A 21,200-nucleotide genomic window follows, 5' to 3' on the forward strand; every position below is an offset into this window, starting at 1 on the left:
GGAAACTGGCTGTGGCTGAACACATTTCAGATGACTGAGACAGCCACCATGCCACCGGCCGCTTGAGATCGCCGGTGTGTTTAAAGAGGTGACATGGGGTCTGTCTCATTTCTGGTGGACAAGTGAACAAGGGTTTCTGTTATTGGTGTGCAGTTGTTTCATAATTATATGAAATGTTAGAGTTGCTTCGGAGAACATATAGTTGGCTGTCACTGTGTAATGAAATTCATTCATTTGTAGGATTACAGACATATGTGATAGTACTGTATAATGTTTTCTAGCCTATATAAACCAGGCCGGGTCCAGCCTGGCTTATGTGCGTGGCTGGCTTGTTTCTGTTCAGGGCTGGTAGGACGGAAGCTAGTCATGCCACTGAAATAGCTGTGAATTGAAATGACATGAAATAATGTCTGATAAATTAAGATAGGTCTTGTTGCCTGGACACATCAGTTCCAATGCTTCAATGCCTTATGTGCTTCCAGCGCAATAAGAGTGGCCAGTTAGCTCATGAGCTCACAAAAACTAGCAGCAGCTTCCATAACATCAAAGACTATATATCAATAAGGCCGGACGCTCAATGCATTCTGCCCATACAACATTGTCGAGAGTCAGCGGCCGCCATTTTGGTGTGACCGATGACATCACAGCACCACACTCAGTGTTGGTCTGGATTGATCATGTTGGGAGTAGCTGCATTAAAACGTACATAAGTTTGCGCAGGGATGTGGTATCAAGTCCACTCCTGGTTTAAAATACTCGAGACACTTCAAATAAGTCCTTTGAACCATTTGTCTAATTCCAACACAACTTGCATTACAAGCGAAATAAATTGGCGATGCATGTTGGTTTGATTCTGTGCAAGGAATTAGAACACTTTTCAATTCAAAGAACCACTGAATAAGCAAAGGAACAGATATAAATTGCCCAAAAGTTGATCAGATAAATGACATTTGTATTTACCACATTAAACACGGTCATCTTTGAAAAAGAGTTTTATTAATTCATGTTTTTGGATTGTAAAAAAATAACTAGAGAGAGGAGAGAGAGAGGGAGGGAGAGAAAGAGGAAGGGAGGGAGGGAGAAGAAGCTGAGGGTGCAGAATAGACAGCACAGATGAAGAGATGATGATACTGTACATTTCCAGACAGGACCAACAGGGAGGAGAACAGTTCTTCATCTCAAGCGCTAATAGCTGAAACCTGAGATCTGGACCAAAGTTTTTTTTTTGTAATCTTCAGAAATTTCCTGTTTCTTTTCTGGTTTGGCTGATACATCAGCCGGTTTTTCTCCTTAAGAGCATGATGGATTCTGAACCTTAAAAACAATTTCACCATATAGATAAGTACCTCTTGGCACTGCTCTCTGTCACACACCACTCTGTTACACTCACAACTGCCATTGTTGTGTTAAATAACTTCCCTCCCAGGCCATCCATGTGGAGAACTGATTTGATTGCCTCTCTGAAGGTCATTTCCATGGCTGTGATTAAATCTACGAGGACCAGGCTGGGTACTTTCAGACCTTTTTCTCCTAAGTTAAGATCGTCATACTGTTTGTTGCTTAGCAATGTGTAGCGTGGATCATCAGGGACATCTGTGGTCAAGATGTTACACTCACAGTTAGTACGAGTCGAGCTACTAAACTTGGCTACAACCTTCCTCTCTATATTCAGCTATGTAAACTAACACATGGCCATCATGGTCAGCCTCCCCTGGGGCCGGTTGCACCAGCTGGACGTAAGCCTGGACGTAAGACTAGGCTGGACGTAAAAAGCGTTTTAAGCCCGATGTAGAAGGGTCTTAGAAGCTCTCTCCCCAGCTCCAGCATGAAACTGACAGGAACGGTGCGTTGTCCCCGGCGTTACAACTGCTGATAGCGCTAAGGTTTTACGCAAATGGCTCGTTTCAAAACACGGTCGCTAATATGATTAATGTCAACAGATCAACCGCTTGCCGAGCTATTAGAAGAGTATCGCTGGCCCTACAGTCACGTTTGCCGCATCACGTCAACCGACCTACCCAGCAAGAGGCAGCGCGCACAAAGGATGCATTTTGGAGAGCGTCTGGGAAACCTGCTGTCGTTGGATGCATCGATGGCACCCATGTCCGTATTCAGGCCCCATCAAGAGACGATCTGTTTGTCGACAGAAAGGGCTTTCGCTCGTTAAACATCCAAGTCGTTTGTGATGCTGACATGAAGCTACTTGAATTAGTTGAGAGGTGGTATGGATCTGCACATGATGCACGCATCCTAAGGGAGAGTGCTAAGCCCGAGTATGTGAAGATGGACAGCTGCCAGGAATACTGCTCGGAGACAGTGGTTACCCGCTGAAGAAGTGGCTGATGACACCAATTATGGCACCATGGACTGCACAGGAGCAACACTACAACTATGTGCATTTACAAACGAGATCCATCATTGAGCGCTGCATTGGTGTTCTCAAGCGCAGGTGTGTGTGTGTCACTGAATTTACCCTTGATCATAATAGGCTATAGCTTATTATAGTAGCCTATGACTTTCATTCATTTTCTAATCTAGGCTATATTATTTTAATTAAGGTTTAACAACCGATGCAAGTGGATGCTGAAGTGGGACACGAGATGAGAGAGCTCGTTAACGAAGACATCGCTGCAAGACTGATCTGTAGCCAGATCATTCAGTTTATCCATAGGCCTTAAACCAATGTGGTCTGCCCTCACCCCCACCGCCTCCCATCACATTAACTGTGAAATAAACGAGGAAACAATGTAGTATAGGCTATAGGCCTATTTGACAATTAATTTATTACATTAGGCTACATACATTACTACAATAACTATAGGCACTTTAATTGTTAGGCATCAATTCACATTTGTCTGTACATAACACAATGCTAAGATCAGTAAGCCTAGCCTAACAAATCAGTAATAACTATCATTAGCTATTATTTATATTATTGGTATTAGCCTATTATTAATATTATTATTATTAGTAGTAGAAGTAGAAGTAGTATTTTATTTTATGCTATCTAGCCTACATAGCAGAATGTAGGCTAAATAAATCTATTTCCCATGCACTGTGTCCTTCTATAGGCCTATATTTTAAAATATGCTATCATCATCAACAGTGTAGGAGTCTTGGGAGAGCCGTCGCTCAAGCAGTTGAATTTCCAAGTGAAGTTTGTGCTTCTCAAGTTCAAGCTTCTCCTTTTCTACACGCAATTTCTCGGTCTCCATCTCCACTCTCAAGATTTCCTTTTCCACCAGTACACTTTGGGGGTCCAGACTGCGTCTCCTTGCCCTTTCAGGTGATGGTCTGTGAAGTGATGGTCGAGGTGCGGCTGGCCTAGGCCTACTTGGCGCTGAAGTCTGAGCGTCATCCGATTCTGCAATAAGGCGGTTTTATTAAGCCCAGTCAATTTGAAATTGTCATAGGCTACTACAAATTTCAAGTTTTAGGCTATCCTATTATTTAGACCCTACCTTCATTGGTGATGTCTGTTAGACTCCTGCTAGATGAGTTGGCGGTGTCTGATGGAGTCTCGCAAATAACTGTGGCCTGCTGGGTCTGGGATAGGCCTAGCGTCATTGCGGTGCTATCTGTGCCCCTAAGTCCATTGGAGGTGGGTGAATCGTCCCCCCCAAACAGATCTATTATTACAGAACTATAAGGGGACACTTTGGGTAGCGGACCACCCCCTGACGGTGGATTCTTCAGTAGGCTGGCATCCCTTCTTGCTGCCTGGATTAAATCTTTCCACTTCTTTTTTGATCTCTTCTTCAGTCCTACAGCCAACTCCTCCTTCTCCGCAATCATTGACCGCTGCCGTAATTGAACTCCATACGGCCTGTTTCTTTTTATTGGTGATGTTATTATTATGTTTTGATATTAGAATAGGCCTGTATTTGCTGTATAGTTCAATAATTTTGCGTGTTTCGGTGTCAGAATAGTTCATCTTGTATTTTTTCGTCTCCATTTTCAGCGCTTTCAACTAACCGCTAAAATACATTACTTAGTAACCACTGTAATAAATGTATTCGCGTGAGCACATAATAGAATGTTTCCGTTGTAATAGAATGTATCCGTGAACGCGCGTCCCCCACGCCCGGCGTAGCTACGCCTAGGCGTAATTTCTGATGGTGCAACAGGCATAAATATTCAGGACTAGGCTGGACGTTGCTAAGCCCGACGTAGGGCTTACGCCTAACTGTTTTACGTCCAGCTGGTGAAACCGGCCCTTGGATGTTCCATGGTTCCAGGTGGTCCCAAGGTTAATGGAAATTCCATGGTGGAGAGGGGAAATACGAAGGGAAGGGCAAGAGTCTGAATGTTAAGACAAGTAAGTGCAGGTACTGTGTACTCTTAGTGTGTAGGTGGGTGGCTACTTACTCTCAGTCCAGTGGGGCACCCAGTTCCCTTCTTTCTGGCCTTACTAGGTTCACCATGATAGTGTGGGGGGAGGGCAGAGAGAGAGGGAGGGAGGGAGAGAGACAGAGAGAGGGTCGAGGAAGAGGGGGAAACACGAGTGTCAGACCTTGTAGCAAGACAAATTGAAAATGTGGACAAATAAGAAACTGATATCAACATTCATACATATGTGAGTGAATAAATCCGCAGTCGAGCCCAACTTCGTTGGACTTTACAATGCTATGTTATGGCTGTGGGTCGCAACTCCTAACAACCCGAGCTACCATGCATTATAGCATTGTGGGGGATCAGTGTCTTGCTCAAGGACACTTCGACATGTCGTCAAGAGGAGCCAGTACTCAGCCACTCTACCTCTTGAGCTACAGTTCCCCCTACAATGAAACCAGATTAAAACTGTTCTAGGCTAGGCCTGGTGTTAGTGGCTGGACAACATGATTACAACTCTCGTGTTCAGAGCTAGTGTTATTGGCTGAATAATATGATTAAAGCACTGTGGAATAGAGAAAAAGTGATCTCATCTTATCCACTACTGATAGTTGGTCCTGGCTAGAGCTAATGGTGCTTTCACATGGTGTCGGGTTAACAAGCTACATTGGGATTCTAGATGCAAAACAATCTGGCTGTAAAACTAGCATCCGGTCAATCCGACATGCACTTGAAAGCACCATAAGCACTGTCCCTTTACCTGCCATGTCACTCCTTTGACCTCATCTCTATAGCTGGTCCTAGCTGATGCTGACCACTTTTCCTGTTCACTGAGGTGGATGATGGAGTAGTCGTCCACTGGATCACCTCGATGGATAATAGAACACTTCTGTGTGAACGGCTGTGTGTCCACCAACGAGCTGTACTGGTTGTCGCTGAACAGCGCCAAGTTTACAGCTGCGTAGAGTGCACTAGAGCTGGAGTTTAGAGCTGGCTAGGCTACCGATGTTTTACAGCTACGTTAGCAACGAGTGTTGTGTTTTTGCAGACTGCAGATCAACTAGCCAAGCTAAGATAGCTAGCTAATGTTAGCTAGTGCTAACGTTCGCTGTCTCTGCGGTTTTGCCAAAAACTGACCGTTGTCATTGTCAGAACAGCCGTTTACAGCCTGCGCTCTAGCCCAAAAAGTTAAACTTTTTTCAACTGCAAAAAAAGCCTAGAGCTCATGGCGCTGTAGTGCTAAAAAGCTCTTGGAACACAGCTCTCGTCTCTATAGCGCCCTAGAGCGCATTACCCATTGTAAACAACGAGAAAACAGCGCCAGCTCTAAAATACAGCTCCCCGGTGGACACGCACCCTTAGGTAAGTTTACAAAAACGTATGTGTGTGTGGTATATAAAAAGCATGTTCCTAGTAACTTTTAAATTTAAGCACTGTAAAAGCACTGCAGTACTCAGGATAACTTACCAGTATCACACAAGTCCATCGGCTCCTCCTGGTCAGGTCCTGCACATACCTGCACATGTATTTTATGTATTTTGTATTAATGTACATTCATTTAAACATCCTTTAGAGCAAGCACTAACATTTCAATGAACATTGGATCTCTACGGTGTGGAAAAACTTAAGCTCAAGTTCTTACCCGAGAGGTCTTCTTCACATAGCTGTGCTCAGCTGCGATCACCTCAGGATCGATGACCACTTGAGAGAAGTGGGACATGTGATTAACGATTATTGTCTTCAGGTAGGACAATGTTGATGTTGTTGTGCCGGGGGGGGGGGGGCAGCTGCTGGGCCAGCAGGGACTGTGAGCTGACCGCTCACGGCCTTGGTGGCGGAGGTCTACCCAGATCATTTTCAGGCTAGGTGATGTTCTGCTGCCATCCCTGAACATATGGGACCTGCTTGGCTTCAGAACGGGCACCAATCTGCTTCAGACGAGGGAGCCACTTCATACACTGGTCCAGGAAGGGGAAATGAGCTGACACCTCTGAGATAGCAGAATTGAGCTTGTTTGACTCCTTGAGCCGCTTGGAGTTGAAGCAGTTGAACAGCCCATCAAAGTTCTCACAGAATGTGGCAGCTGCTATGTAGTTCCTATGAGTTTCACCGGTGAGCCATTTGACATCTGCCAAGGTCTTTATTCCAACCGCAACTGAATGACTCAGGACCTGAGTACATACCTGACCCTCATGGCAGCAAACGGAGGTAGATAGACATGCTTTCTGGAGAGACGGCAACACATTCTGATGTCCTGTTCAGAGTCGTAAGCGTACAAATCCTCCAGAATGCTCCAGGTGATCTGCCCGTCATCCAGTGAGAACCCACGCTCGCGCCAGTTGTTATGGATGCAAAACGCCAGGCTGCCCAGCGTGGTCAGCATCTCTCCGTCTGCCTGTAACACAAAAGCAAAAATAGGTTAGGTAAAACTGTATGTACCGAAGAATATAATTTCCAAAAGGAGTCAATAAGACTGATTCTTAAAATAGAAAATGTGACAACGGATATAATATTTTTGGGTAAACATCACTGAAATGATGAAACATTACTTTTCTGAGGTAATGCCTGGTGAGGTTTTCTGACACGCTCCACGTCCAGTGGAGGTGGAGGATTTGGGCAATTGACCACGGTTGGAATAGCGTTCCAAATCAAACCAGCATGGCTGCAAGACAATACATTTACATGTACTCTGAGTAAACAATGTAAACTGTTATTTGTCTACAAAAGCAATAACGTTACAATTCAGTTTTATCTCAAATGTTTTTTTTAGCATAAGCGTGATGATATTTGAAATACATACACATTAGAAGGCTGCTTGAATTTGCTGGGGTGGAAATGGGCACTGCAGACCCTGTAACTGAGCAGCTTATCACTGCGTATCCTCCTGAGGCTTTCATTTCTTAAATTCTGCACCCATCGGGCACACCTGTAACAGAACGGCATATGGCCTTTGTGATATGAGACATGACAACTTTGATAGGCTGTTCATTGTAACACATAACAAGCGTAACATACCATCAACATTAGAGTTAGGGTTAGGTGTCTGGTTAGGGTTCATCTGAAGTTGGCTATAGCTGGCTAGGCTAATTGGGACCAGGTTTCAGCAGAGAAACGTGTAATTTGCTTATTTGATGGTAGAAAGGACCATGTCTCAACTCAAATGCTACGCTCACGTGCCGTCAAGTTAGCTAGTAAGTTTGCTAACATTAGCTAGCTAGCTATCTAGCACTGAAAGCAGCATAATCTTATCATAATACTGAATGTTTTGTTATAAGTTTGTTACAATGCACTGATTAACGTCGTCAAGAACAGCATGTCTATAAATTCAACAACATCTACATTATCTCATACGTCGATGTAAGTCGTTGACGTTACTTTCTGCACTAGCTAGCACTGATTAAGCTAACGTTAACGTGTATATAGCTAGCTAGCTAACTTTGATGGAAGGCACTAACGTTAAAGCAATATATTGCGATATTTGGACCTTTACAAACATGTCTGGTGCTAATTCTCCAATTAGATTTACTAAAAGTAAGCTGAATCGTCCAGTCTACACAGAAAGATAATACATTGACATTTATTACCTTTTAAAACTCGTGCCCCCGGGACGCAGCATTCAGTCGAAGTGTGCATGCGCAACGTTGTGCTTAAACAACACAGTAGTAGCTAACTATTCCGGCGTCTATGGATATCATGCGTTTTTTAGCTCAATGATATCATGGCGGAGGTGAGAAAACTGAAGCGAAACATCACGAAGAAAGAAAAAGACAATCTGATAACGTTACAACAGTACGACAGTGCACTTACTCGCAGAGCCTGTGGGGGCGCAGTTCCGAGAAAACCGGAGAAAATGCTATGTATTGCTTTAACATTACTTTTTTTAGAATAATTCAAAAAGAAATATGTCAAGATGATGTTACCTCTTGGGGTCTGTGGGGAAACGATGCAGTGCAATATCCGAATTGGATGTGTTTTGGCAATTAATTGCACTGCACCTGGTGTTGCTCTTCCCGCTGTGCGGCATGTCTGCTGGAAGCTTTTGTCGGTCACACCAAAATGAGGCGGCAGCTGCTTTGACTCTACGAGAGCGCCCTCTTCAGGCTGCGGCCAGAATACATCTAACTGTCCCCTCTTATTATAAACCCTCTTTGATAACATTAATGGTAGTGGCTAAAGCAGTTAAACTGATGATTCCTGTGACGTTAGCTATTTTGCTGCAATTGGTTCAACTTCTGTTTCTGGACAAAGGTAAGTGATAAAAAGGTTGGAGTGAAAGGATGAACATGTGGAGGTTTGGGGTATAGTCCCATAAAGTCATCCCCACCAGGGCCTCGAACCCTGGTCTTCTGGGTGGGAGTCCTATGCTTTCACCACTCTACTTGTGCAGTGGAGATTGGCGGGTTGGTTTGGGTGTCCTTCTTCCAGTTCCTAGTGTGGGTTGGGGTTAGAATAAGGGTTGGGGCTGGGACAGGATCTGACCTATAAGGCAAGGGGTAAAGCTTGGAGTGAAAGGATGAACATGTGGAGGTTTGGGGTATAGTCCCATAAAGTCATCCCCACCGGGTCTTCAACCCCAGTCTCCAGGGTGGGAGTCCATTGCTTTCACCGCTACTCTACTTGTGCAATGGAGGTCGACGGGTTGATTTTGGTGTCCTTCTTTATTTTGGTGTGCTGGGACTACTGCCTCTTGTGGTGCCAACAGAGAAATGCAGGTCAACATTCAACAGAGGGAGGGAGTGATAATCGGACAAACGCTATCCTAGGTGTGCTGGCTTACAGCCATGCACAAAAAGTAATACCTGAATTGTTGCTTCGTGTTCGGCTATTATGTATTGGCTTGCAAGCACATACATAATTCAAAAAATATCAAATTGTAGGCCTAGTTGGGAGACAGGCATGGGGGGGTCAGTTTTGGGGTGATTAGGGTGGGTGTTTAGGGTTCTGGGGTGATTAGGGTGGGTGGTTAGGGTTCTGGGGTGATTAGGGTGGGTGGTTAGGGTTCTGGGGTGATTAGGGTGGATTGTTAGGGTTCTGGGGTGATTAGGGTGGATGGTTAGGGTTCTGGGGTGATTAGGGTGGATGGTTAGGGGTGTAGTTGAGAGACAGGCGTGGGGGGGTCAGTTCTTACCCAGGGCAGGGTCAGCACACTCCTTGTACTGCTCTGGGGTGCAGTAAGGGGCGTCTCCTGCACAAACACACCAGAGAAACACACCGGATTTTCCACTCTGAGCAAGTATGTATGCAACGCAGATGTGCTATGCAAGTATGAAACACAAATACGCAACTCGCAACGCAACACAAGAACAAAGCACAAGTAAAGTACTGAAAAGGTAAAAGAAGTAAGTGTGCAGCCCAATTAATTATCCCTCAACCAAAGGGCTGAGGCAGGAACACAGGATGTGTGCTGTACTGTCCTGTATGTAGCATATTTGGCTTGCTGCTTTTGGACTTATTTATCATATCTGGAGCACTCAGTTCAACCCCAACTACCCACAAACACACAATTCCACAATTCAATCGACAATCTGGGTCTGCGAGATGTGACCCGTTCCCCGAGGCTGATCACTGGGTGAGAAGCTGCTGTAGGAAGCGTAGAACATTACAACCAACTAAATTGGGATTAGCTCGATAGCTGCCTGGTTTTATGAAACCATGGTAGGCGCGCATCGCCGCTGTGGCCAGACATGTGATTGGTCCATAAAAGCGTAATTTACCGGGCATGTGCACCATGCGGCAGTTACAGTTCTCCACCAGGTAGCGCGTCTCACAGTCGATGCGGCAGGCGGTGATGCTGTAGGAGCTGAAGAAGTCAGAGTCCATGGGCGTCGATTTGCAGTCCCCCCACGGAGGGGGCAGGTAGGTGAGCTAGCGACACAGAAATATCAACATCAATCAACCAATCAACCAATCGAAAAAGTCAGCCAATTAACCACTCATTAATCAAGGACTATCTAGGAATTACTATACATCTGGAACAATCTGTGTTTATCATGGTATAATTACATATTTGCCTTAATGTTCAATGTGTACTGGAAAAGTATGCAACAATTGGATCACTAGTGATGAATAGCCTAGCCTTTTATATTGCAATATACAGTATAATGTATGCTTAACCAAGCAGCGTCTGCCCTGCAGGCTGTGAGCAGCGCACTGTGTGTGGATACATGAATGTAAGTGATAAACATTAAGTCGGACAGCACACCATTGAGTGTGCAAGCACCGAGAAATTGAGCAGAAGCTTCAAACCAGTGGTTTAGGTGCAGGCCACGCACGCACCAGTGCACAACCACACAGAGAGACATTCTGCACCGCCGCCATCATCACCACCACTGGAACAGGTCACTACTACACTTTAACGACCTCAGTATTTAAAAGGTCCTTACTACACTTTAATGACCTCAGTATTTAAAAGGTCACTACTGCACTTTAATGATCTCAGTATTTAAAAGGTCATTACTACACTTTAATGACCTCAGTATTTAAAAGGTCCTTACTACACTTTAATGACCTCAGTATTTAAAAGGTCCTTACTACACTTTAATGACCTCAGTATTTAAAAGGTCACTACTGCACTTTAATGATCTCAGTATTTAAAAGGTCCTTACTACACTTTAATGACCTCAGTATTTAAAAGGTCCTTACTACATTTTAATGACCTCAGTATTTAAAAGGTCCTTACTACACTTTAATGACCTCAGTATTTAAAAGGTCCTTACTACACTTTAATGACCTCAGTATTTAAAAGGTCACTACTGCACTTTAATGATCTCAGTATTTAAAAGGTCCTTACTACACTTTAATGACCTCAGTATTTAAAAGGTCCTTACTACACTTTAATGACCTCAGTATTTAAAAGGTCCTTACTACACTTTAATGACCTCAGTATTTAAAAGGTCACTACTACACTTTAATGACCTCAGTATTTAAAAGGTCCTTACTACACTTTAATGACCTCAGTATTTAAAAGGTCACTACTACACTTTAATGACCTCAGTATTTAAAAGGTCCTTACTACACTTTAATGACCTCAGTATTTAAAAGGTCATTACTACACTTTAATGACCTCAGTATTTAAAAGGTCCTTACTACACTTTAATGACCTCAGTATTTAAAAGGTCACTACTGCACTTTAATGATCTCAGTATTTAAAAGGTCACTACTACACTTTAATGACCTCAGTATTTAAAAGGTCCTTACTACATTTTAATGACCTCAGTATTTAAAAGGTCCTTACTACACTTTAATGACCTCAGTATTTAAAAGGTCCTTACTACACTTTAATGACCTCAGTATTTAAAAGGTCACTACTACACTTTAATGACCTCAGTATTTAAAAGGTCATTACTACTGTCACGGCCAGATACCACCCGAGAATCATTCATGCGAACTCGGTAGTCTAGGGGTTACCTCGGGCTAGAAACTGAGCCGTGCACTCTAAGCTCCGGTCTGTCATCAGCGTGGAATATGTTGTACCTGAACAGGTTGGCATAGGCGGGTCCTACCTGGACGCAGTAGGCTACTGATGGTCACTCCAGTAGTCGATCCAAGCCTTCTTGGGAGGGCAGCCTGGCTTCCATAAGCGGCCAGCCCAATCCTTGGGTTGCTACTCTCAGTGTAGCGCGAAGAGCCACCGAAGCGGCTAACGAGACAACGGACACGGGATCTCTACAGGGTTCAGTCACGGTCGTAATCAATGTCCTCAGTGAAAGGTTTGGCTTCTCGGCGAGACGCTGGAACCACGGGGGCCTTCTCTTCCGTCTCCTGCCGGGTTAAGTTCAAACCCTCCCTGAGTCAGACCCGCCCCTAAGCCTCTTCAGACCAATCACCATCCCACACAATGACAGACACAGAGACTAGACGGATCCGACCGTGACATTCCTCCCCCCATCAAAAAGAAAAAAACATAAAAAGACACTAGACACGAAATAGTTATTTTTCTGGATTTTTCTACAATTTTATATATTTTTTATTCCTCCCGATTTTCCCTTTTTCCAAAAATCACTACCATTCACCCCCACAACAGCCTTGTCCAAATACCAGGGTTCGAGTGATCAGCCTAAGGCCCTTCCTTTTTTTCAAAAGACCATCCTTCAGACTATCCCCACTCCCCCTCACAGAAGTATCTGGCACCTCACGGCTTCCTTAACCAACCTAGTCCTACTTGGGTGCAATCCCACATCGTGCTGCTTCACCCTCTGGACAGGGCATCAGCAATAACATTATCCTTACCCGCTATATGCTTAATCACCATACTATACGGCTGCAAGAGTAGCCCCCAGCGAAACACACGAGCATTAGCGCTACTGAACTTGGCCAGAAACGTTAACGGGTTATGATCAGAGTAGACCTTCAGCACTTGATCACTACTGGCCACGTAGATCTCGAAATGCCTCACGGCCAGGACTAAGGCTAGGGCTTCCTTTTCTATGGTCGAATACCCTCTCTGATGACAGTTGAGCTTCTTCGAAAAGTAGGCTACCGGCCGCTCAACCCCATCAGCCCCTGCCTGCAGCAGAACCGCTCCCACTCCTACATCACAGGCATCCACTGCTAAAGCAAACGGTTGTGAAAAATCAGGTGCCTTAAGGACCGGCGCACTTGAGAGGATGTTTTTCACCTGGGCTAAAGCCTCCCTACACTCTCCTGACCAATCCCACTTCACTCCATTCCTGAGCAAGTTGGTCAAGGGAGCAGTCACGGCCGCGAAGTTTGACACAAACCTCCTATAGAAACCGCACATCCCCAGAATCTGCCTCAGCTGGGTCCTCGTCCTGGGAGGGGGAAAATCTATGATGGCTTGCACCTTCGCTGTTCTAGGCAACACAGTCCCACCGCCGACCTGATGACCCAGATAGGTGACCCTGCCCTTCCCGAACTCACACTTCGGAAGGTTGACCACCAATCCCGCCTCCGCCAAGCGCTCAAACAATGCCCCAACATGAGCGACATGCTCCTCCCACGTCTCGCTGTAAGTTACCACATCATCAAGGTAGGTGACGGTGTTACACAACCCCTGAGTGACGGCATTCATGAGCCTCTGGAATGTGGCCGGGGCGTTCTTCATTCCAAATGGCATGACTGTAAAGCGATACAGCCCATCATGCGTCACAAAGGCAGACCTCTCCTTAGCTCGTTCGGTCAGGGGAACCTGAAAGTAACCCTTCAACAGATCCACCTTCGTGACCCACTTGGCCTGACCAACCTGGTCAATACAGTCCTCTAGGCGTGGGATAGGGAACGCATCCCCCCGCGTCACCACGTTCAGCTTCCTAAAATCCACACAGAATCTATCCGCTCTTCCCTCCTGTGCCGCCAACACCACAGGAGAGCTCCAAGCGCTGTCTGCTGGCTCAATGACTCCAATCTCCAGCATATAGTCTACTTCCTCCCGTATAGTCTCTTTCTTACGCGGGGGATAACGGTAAGGGTGTGACTTTACTGGGGCAGCAGTCCCAGTATCTACATCATGCTGAGCCTTCCCGGTCCGACCCGGTACATCCTGAAAGAGCGGGGGAAATAAACCTACCAACCGCTGGATATCTAATCGCTGAGGCCCGGACAGGTGCTCTAGCTGGCTATCCAACCTGGCAAGGGCTTGGGTGTTCTGTAGCCTCACCCCTACAACCCCTGGAGGGGAGGAATCCTCCCCTAACTCCTCCTTTTCTTCCCCCCTTTCCTCGGCAACACAGCAGACTACTGCCTCCGTGTCCCGCCCCTCGTATGCCTTCATGGAGTTCACATGACATAGGCGGGTCTTCGAACGCCTATCAGGGGTCGCCACCACGTAGTTAAGATCCCCAAGCTTCCTAAGGACTGTATACGGGCCCACAAACCCTGGGCCTAGCTGTGTCCGAGGCCCTGCTACTAACACTAGGACCTTGTCGCCTGGGTCGAAGGACCGGTGGGTCGTCTTGCAGTCATACTTGGCTTTCATGCGGGCCTTAGCCCCAACTAAGTTCTTGCCCGCCACTTCACACGCTGCCTGCAGCCGAGCTCTACAAGACTCAACATACTGCAAAACATCTCCTGGAGATGTGGGTTCAACCATCTGCTCCCTTAACAGTTTAAGGGGGCCCCGCACCTCATGCCCAAAAACTAATTCGAACGGACTAAATCCTAGAGAGTCAGAGGGGGCATCCCGAATAGCAAACAAGAGAAAAGGGATTGCCTCGTCCCATTCTTTAGGCTGGCTCTCCACAAACTTCCTGATCATACTCTTCAACGTGCCATGGAAGCGCTCAATGGCCCCCTGGGACTGAGGGTGGTATGCAGATGAATACTTGGGGAGTATTTTTAGCTCTGACATCACTTGACGATACAACTGAGACGTGAAATTGGATCCCCTATCCGACTGAATAGTCTTTGGCAAACCCGCCCAAGCAAAGAACTTGATTAGATGTTCTGCGATAACCTTCGCCCTGATAGTACGCAAGGGAAAAACCTCTGGATACCTAGTGGCCATATCCAAAATAGTAAGTAGGTACTCGTTACCTCGCTTGGTCTTAGGTAGGGGGCCTACGCAATCAATCATGATTTCCGCAAAAGGTTCCGTCACAACCGGCAACGGTTTAAGAGGGGCGACCGGAGGAGCCCTCCCCGGCCCTCCCACCACCTGACATGTGTGGCACGAGCGGCAAAACCGCTTCACCTCACGCCTTATGCTCGGCCAATAGAACTGCCTGCTAATTCTGTCCATAGTCTTTTTGAACCCCAGATGACCGCCTAGACTGGACTCATGCGCCAACTGGAGTACCTCTGCTCGACATCTCTGGGGCAGCATGACCTGTTCATAACTAGCCCAGTCCTGATTCGGCCGGCCTACTGGTCTCCACTTCCTGAACAAAACCCCGCCACGCCAGAAGTAGCCAGTGTTCACCTCCTTACTCTCCTCCTCTGAAGTGGCCATTTTACAGGCATACGCCAAGGAGGGATCCGCTTTCTGCTCTCTACCCAGGGACGATTGGTCAAGAGAGGGAATCTCTGGGCCTACTGCTACCTCAAATGGCTCCATGCTGGTCGGCTCCCGGACTTCTGGCACCCGCTCACTCGGGGGCGCCTTGCCCCCAGACTTATCCAGCTGGGGGAAGACTGTCTCCCCCAGATCTATACTAACCTCACCGCTGGTCCCCAGTGAGGGGTCCTCTCCAGGAGTTTCAGTTTCCTCCGCCCGAGCCCGAGAGCGGGTAACTACACACGCTGAAAACACCTCTGGAAATTCCCTTTCCAACTCGCACAGCTCTACTGACTCTGAAGGCTGCTCTAATACTACTGGTTCTACTGGCTTAATTCTGGGCCTCGCTAAATCATTCCCCAGGATGACCTGTATTCCCCTCACAGGCAGACTACTTACTTCTGCCACGGTTGCCCATTGTTCCCCAGGGGAACACAGCTCCTCCGAACGCAAATAGATACGGTGGAGGGGCGCCTGCTCATAGCCGCCTCCAAATCCCTTTACCACTACAAACTGACCAGTGAACGTAGTGTTAGAGAGTACATTCACCTCTTTCAACATCAGAGTCAGTTTTGACGCACTGTCCCTTAGTACAGTCACTGACTCCTGTGGCCCTTGGTCGGACTCTGACACCGTCCCCTCTGTTACATACTCCTCATACCCACACAGGTCTCCTTTGGCATCAGCCTCTGTCGAGATGGCCATTAGCTCACGCCGAGGGACGTGATCATCCCTGGACCCTAATTTAGGGCACTGGGTCTTCTTATGGCCCCACTTTTTGCAGTGGTAACACTGGATGTCCACTGGAGAAAACTGACCGCGGCCTGCTGACTGGGCGGAGCCCCCTTGCCGAAGCGGTGGACGGTCTGGCCTCCCTGAGAACCGATCAGGTCTAAACGGGCCGGCTTGGTTTCTCTCATTCACTGGAGGGTACCAAACACCTCCGTTATCCTGCTTCCTTGGGGGAAACGCCCCACTCGATCTCTCCTCATGGGGTCGTCTCCGACTAACTCCGCCCCCAGTGACTCTGCCATGAATGATCTCATAACTATCAGCCAACTCAGCCGCTCGTTCTGGGCTTTTCACGTCCTTCTCACTTAGGTATATTTCTATCTCTCGGGGGGCACTATTCTTAAACTGCTCCAATATGAATAGTTCTCTTAACTCCTGATAGGTAAAAGTCTCAGTGGAGCTAAGCCATCGGTCAATTGCTATCACTTGTTTCCTCCATAAGTCTAGATATGACTCTCCTGGCTGGCGCCTCAACTCACGAAACTGCTTCCTATATGACTCAGGTACACTACCATAGGCCTGCAGGACCGCCGTTCTAAGTGCATCATATTCCAACCCTGTTCTGCAATCCAATGCAGCTACAGCTCTCTGGGCTTTTCCCTTTAATACACTCTGTACAAGGAGCGGCCATTTCTCCTCTGGCCATTCACTGTCTTTCGCTACCTTCTCAAACATCTCAAAGAAGATATCTACTTCTCCCTCTTCAAAGGGTGGTATGAAGTGACGCGCCCGGTTTATGTCAAAGCTTGTAGATTTCTTATTATAGACTAATTTCTCTAGTTCCATCTTGGCCATTTGGGCTTTGTGCCCTGCCATCTTGGCGTCATGCTCTCTACTCTCTCTTTCCATTCTTTCTTCTCGCTCCGTCTGTGTTACTCTTTCCTTCAGTCTCTTATTCTCTTCTAACTGACAATGCTCTATAATAATTTCAGCTATAGCTAGCTTTCTCAGATCTTTGGCCAAGTCTATATCCTCCTCCTGTGCTATTGTGATCAACTGGTCCTTGCTCAGCCTCTTACATTGTTCTGGGGTTAACCCCCACACATCGACATGCTCTCCCATGATCGATTGTGGCATTGGGAATTCGCTCCCCACTCACTAACGTTACCAGGCTATCGCAACAACACTACTGGCGCTAATGTAGCAGCACTCCTATGCTCCACACTTAGCCCAGTCTATCCAACCAATTTACAAATCACCTCACGCACAGCCAGAACCCAAGACATCAAACTAACGCCAACTCTGTACAACCGTATACTAATTCCCCGTCAAATCCCATTTACCATCTACAAGTCAGACTACTATAACTTTAGCTTTAATCTCCTATGTTTGGTCTGGGAATTGGGACTACTTGACGCAGCAGCTAATCTGCCATTTGAGTTCAACGCCCCTCTAACTAACTGGCGGCGTCTGAACCATCCAAGCTGGCCAACCCAACTCAATGCGTCTTTCGTCCCAGCAACCAGACGTTCTGATGCTAAATGCTAACAAAAGCTAGCGCCATACTAAATAAAGCTAACTAATAGCTAGCGGCTAATAGCAAGCGGCTAATAGCTAGTGCAACGCCACTTAGGGCTAACTACCCAACCTGTTAGCTAACATTCACTCACGTTCAGTCCCGGACGAGCCACCCACAATGTCACGGCCAGATACCACCCGAGAATCATTCATGCGAACTCGGTAGTCTAGGGGTTACCTCGGGCTAGAAACTGAGCCGTGCACTCTAAGCTCCGGTCTGTCATCAGCGTGGAATATGTTGTACCTGAACAGGTTGGCATAGGCGGGTCCTACCTGGACGCAGTAGGCTACTGATGGTCACTCCAGTAGTCGATCCAAGCCTTCTTGGGAGGGCAGCCTGGCTTCCATAAGCGGCCAGCCCAATCCTTGGGTTGCTACTCTCAGTGTAGCGCGAAGAGCCACCGAAGCGGCTAACGAGACAACGGACACGGGATCTCTACAGGGTTCAGTCACGGTCGTAATCAATGTCCTCAGTGAAAGGTTTGGCTTCTCGGCGAGACGCTGGAACCACGGGGGCCTTCTCTTCCGTCTCCTGCCGGGTTAAGTTCAAACCCTCCCTGAGTCAGACCCGCCCCTAAGCCTCTTCAGACCAATCACCATCCCACACAATGACAGACACAGAGACTAGACGGATCCGACCGTGACACTACACTTTAATGACCTCAGTATTTAAAAGGTCATTACTACACTTTAATGACCTCAGTATTTAAAAGGTCCTTACTACACTTTAATGACCTCAGTATTTAAAAGGTCACTACTGCACTTTAATGATCTCAGTATTTAAAAGGTCACTACTACACTTTAATGACCTCAGTATTTAAAAGGTCCTTACTACATTTTAATGACCTCAGTATTTAAAAGGTCCTTACTACACTTTAATGACCTCAGTATTTAAAAGGTCCTTACTACACTTTAATGACCTCAGTATTTAAAAGGTCCTTACTACATTTTAATGACCTCAGTATTTAAAAGGTCCTTACTACACTTTAATGACCTCAGTATTTAAAAGGTCCTTACTACACTTTAATGACCTCAGTATTTAAAAGGTCCTTACTACACTTTAATGACCTCAGTATTTAAAAGGTCACTACTACACTTTAATGACCTCAGTATTTAAAAGGTCATTACTACACTTTAATGACCTCAGTATTTAAAAGGTCATTACTACACTTTAATGACCTCAGTATTTAAAAGGTCACTACTACACTTTAATGACCTCAGTATTTAAAAGGTCATTACTACACTTTAATGACCTCAGTATTTAAAAGGTCATTACTACAATTTAATGACCTCAGTATTTGTTGTTCCATTTGGGAGGATTCACAAACTCAGGAGACACTGAAAACTCCTGGACTGTCCTTGTCCTGTCTGCAGAGGCAGCCAGCTGGGTAATGGTTGGGGCACACTTAGCGGCTCGCCACGGCTCGCTCCATTCTCCCAGCATGCATGGTGGCTCGCTACGTTCTCCCCGATTGTCACCTTCTGAAGCGCCCTATCAGCGGAGGCCTGGTGGGGGTACCGTATCTGTGCCAGCTTAGTGTGTGTGTGTGTGTGTCTGTGCGTGCGTGTGTGTTAACTCACCATGTTAATTAACGACCTGCATGGCTAATAGAGGGTTGGAAATTTGATGGCACTGATCAAAGAGATATGAATAATGTATTGTTTGTGTGTAATTGTGTGTGTTAGAGAGAGAGAATATTCAAGAGATAGACAGGAAGAGAGAGAGAGAGAGAAAGAAAGAAAAAGAAAGAAAGAGAGAAAGAAAGAAAGAAAAAGAAAGAAAAAGAAAGAAAAAGAAAGAAAAATAAATAAAAAAAGAGAAAGAAAGAAAGAAAGAAAGAAAGAAAGAAAGAAAGAAAGAAAATCATGATGTTCTTCTTCATACTGTAGCATGTGTTGTGGGAGGGAGGTTCTTTCAGCAGGAGCCTGGTGTGCGCCTTGTCCATAAGACATTGAGTCAGAAGAAGCATTGCATTTCAACACCACCTTCCCAACACACAACCGCTTTGTTAGAGAGACGCTGGCAGGATCTAAGACGACAGCATTAAACTAATGAGGGCTCAGCCCTGGACTAATACACACACACACACACACACACACACACACACACACACTGACAGACAGACAGAGAGACAGGAGAGGGAGGAGAGGGAGGGAGGGAGGAGCGAGAAAGATGAGAGAGGAACACGAACACCCCTCCACACCCCTCCACACACACACATGCACATACACACACACAAACACATGCACACACACACATGCAAGCCTCAATTTTCACTCTCAATCTAAGACACACACACACACACACACACACACACACTCTAAAACAAACTAATACACGGGAGGACGTGGGTTGTGTTCATTTCCTCTTTCAATCAGGCAGATTCTACCCCACACCAGGACCTGGTATCAGTGTGTATGTGTGTGTGTATGTGTGTGTGTGTGCGTGCGTGTGTGTCAGTCCAGGATTGACCCCTCACCTCAGGTTAAATGGACTGTATCACCAGGTCTGTATGGACTGAACTCCAGCGTCACGCTGTAATGGAGGATTGAACGCTACACGGCTGGTACTGACCCTCCACATGCTGGCGGGAGAGTGGCTGACCAGCTCCGCTGATGCTTTAATGGACCAGCATGCATCAGGAGGACTCCTGGCAGGGTGAGTCATTCCGTCGGGGTGAGAGCTGACTGGGTTTCTCTGACTCATCTGCTCAGACTCTCAGAAGGGTTCTGACTCTCAGAAGGGTTCTGACTCTCAGATGGGAGAGATACACACACACACCTACCCCCCCCCCCCCCTGCCCCATGCCCAGACCCCCTCCCCCTCCGTACCCAGACCCCTCCCACCTGCCCCATGCCCAGACCCCTACCCCCCCCCCGCCCCTCCCCATCCCCAGACACCTACCCGCTGCTCCTGGCAGGAGACGAAGGTCTGGAACCCCGGGGCCACCCCGAAGCCCAGCTGGTCGATGAAGGGAGGCTCGTCCTGGGTGTGGATCTGCACCTTGATGCCCGCCTCGAACGACGTCTCGTCTGAGGGAGGGGAAGCAGGGGTCAGGGGTCAGCGTCTCTATGGGGCGGCTGAGACGAGACACTAACAACACGCTTTCTCTTTTACACTGGGACCCGCCCACATGTCAATCCATCTCTCATTTTTGGAGAGGAGCAGGATTGTGTTGTTGTTCAAACAGCGTTACGTAATACCTCTGTGGCATGCTGCTTTCAAAGGCTATAGTTGCGAGTGCAGGTCATTCATTTCTCATGATCAGATATTACATGACTATGCTCCTGTGTTCAGTCTTCTCTCTCTTCACACCTGCTGGCCACACAGCCACAGAGACTCTCTTTCTAAGCAGCCTCATTAAAGCCCCTCTGGAGCAGGCCTGCCTGAGTGAACCAGAGGAGTCATTAATACATACATTCATGAAAAGCATCAAATGAAAATCAATGGAGCTGACAGGTTTCTTTGTACAGATTAAACAAGAACAGATGGGCTTGGGACCCGAATCAGACAATATCCCCATTAGACCCTGAGGGTGTTTCTATGCACTACATTCAACCAAGCAGTCCTGAGCTTTTCACAACGTTAGATAGATCTGTTGGCTAC

The 21,200-nt window shown here is 46.7% G+C and overlaps 1 protein-coding gene across 2 annotated transcripts in view; it reads right to left on the reverse strand.

The window, feature by feature from the left end:
* The window catches only part of asic1b (acid-sensing (proton-gated) ion channel 1b), a gene marked incomplete at both ends in the record, with an annotated part of 75,491 nt that overhangs the window by 11,515 nt on the left and 42,776 nt on the right, over nt 1-21,200 (reverse strand). For both annotated transcript variants that reach the window (XM_084463038.1, XM_084463039.1), the window contains 3 exons: nt 9,461-9,517; nt 10,047-10,197; nt 20,499-20,626. In XM_084463038.1, the coding sequence (XP_084319164.1) occupies nt 9,461-9,517; nt 10,047-10,197; nt 20,499-20,626 (336 nt within the window). The remainder of the gene's footprint in view (nt 1-9,460; nt 9,518-10,046; nt 10,198-20,498; nt 20,627-21,200) is intronic.

This window comes from Borostomias antarcticus (genome assembly GCF_949987555.1).
Source record: "Borostomias antarcticus genome assembly, contig: scaffold_89, whole genome shotgun sequence".
Taxonomy (NCBI): domain Eukaryota; kingdom Metazoa; phylum Chordata; class Actinopteri; order Stomiiformes; family Stomiidae; genus Borostomias; species Borostomias antarcticus.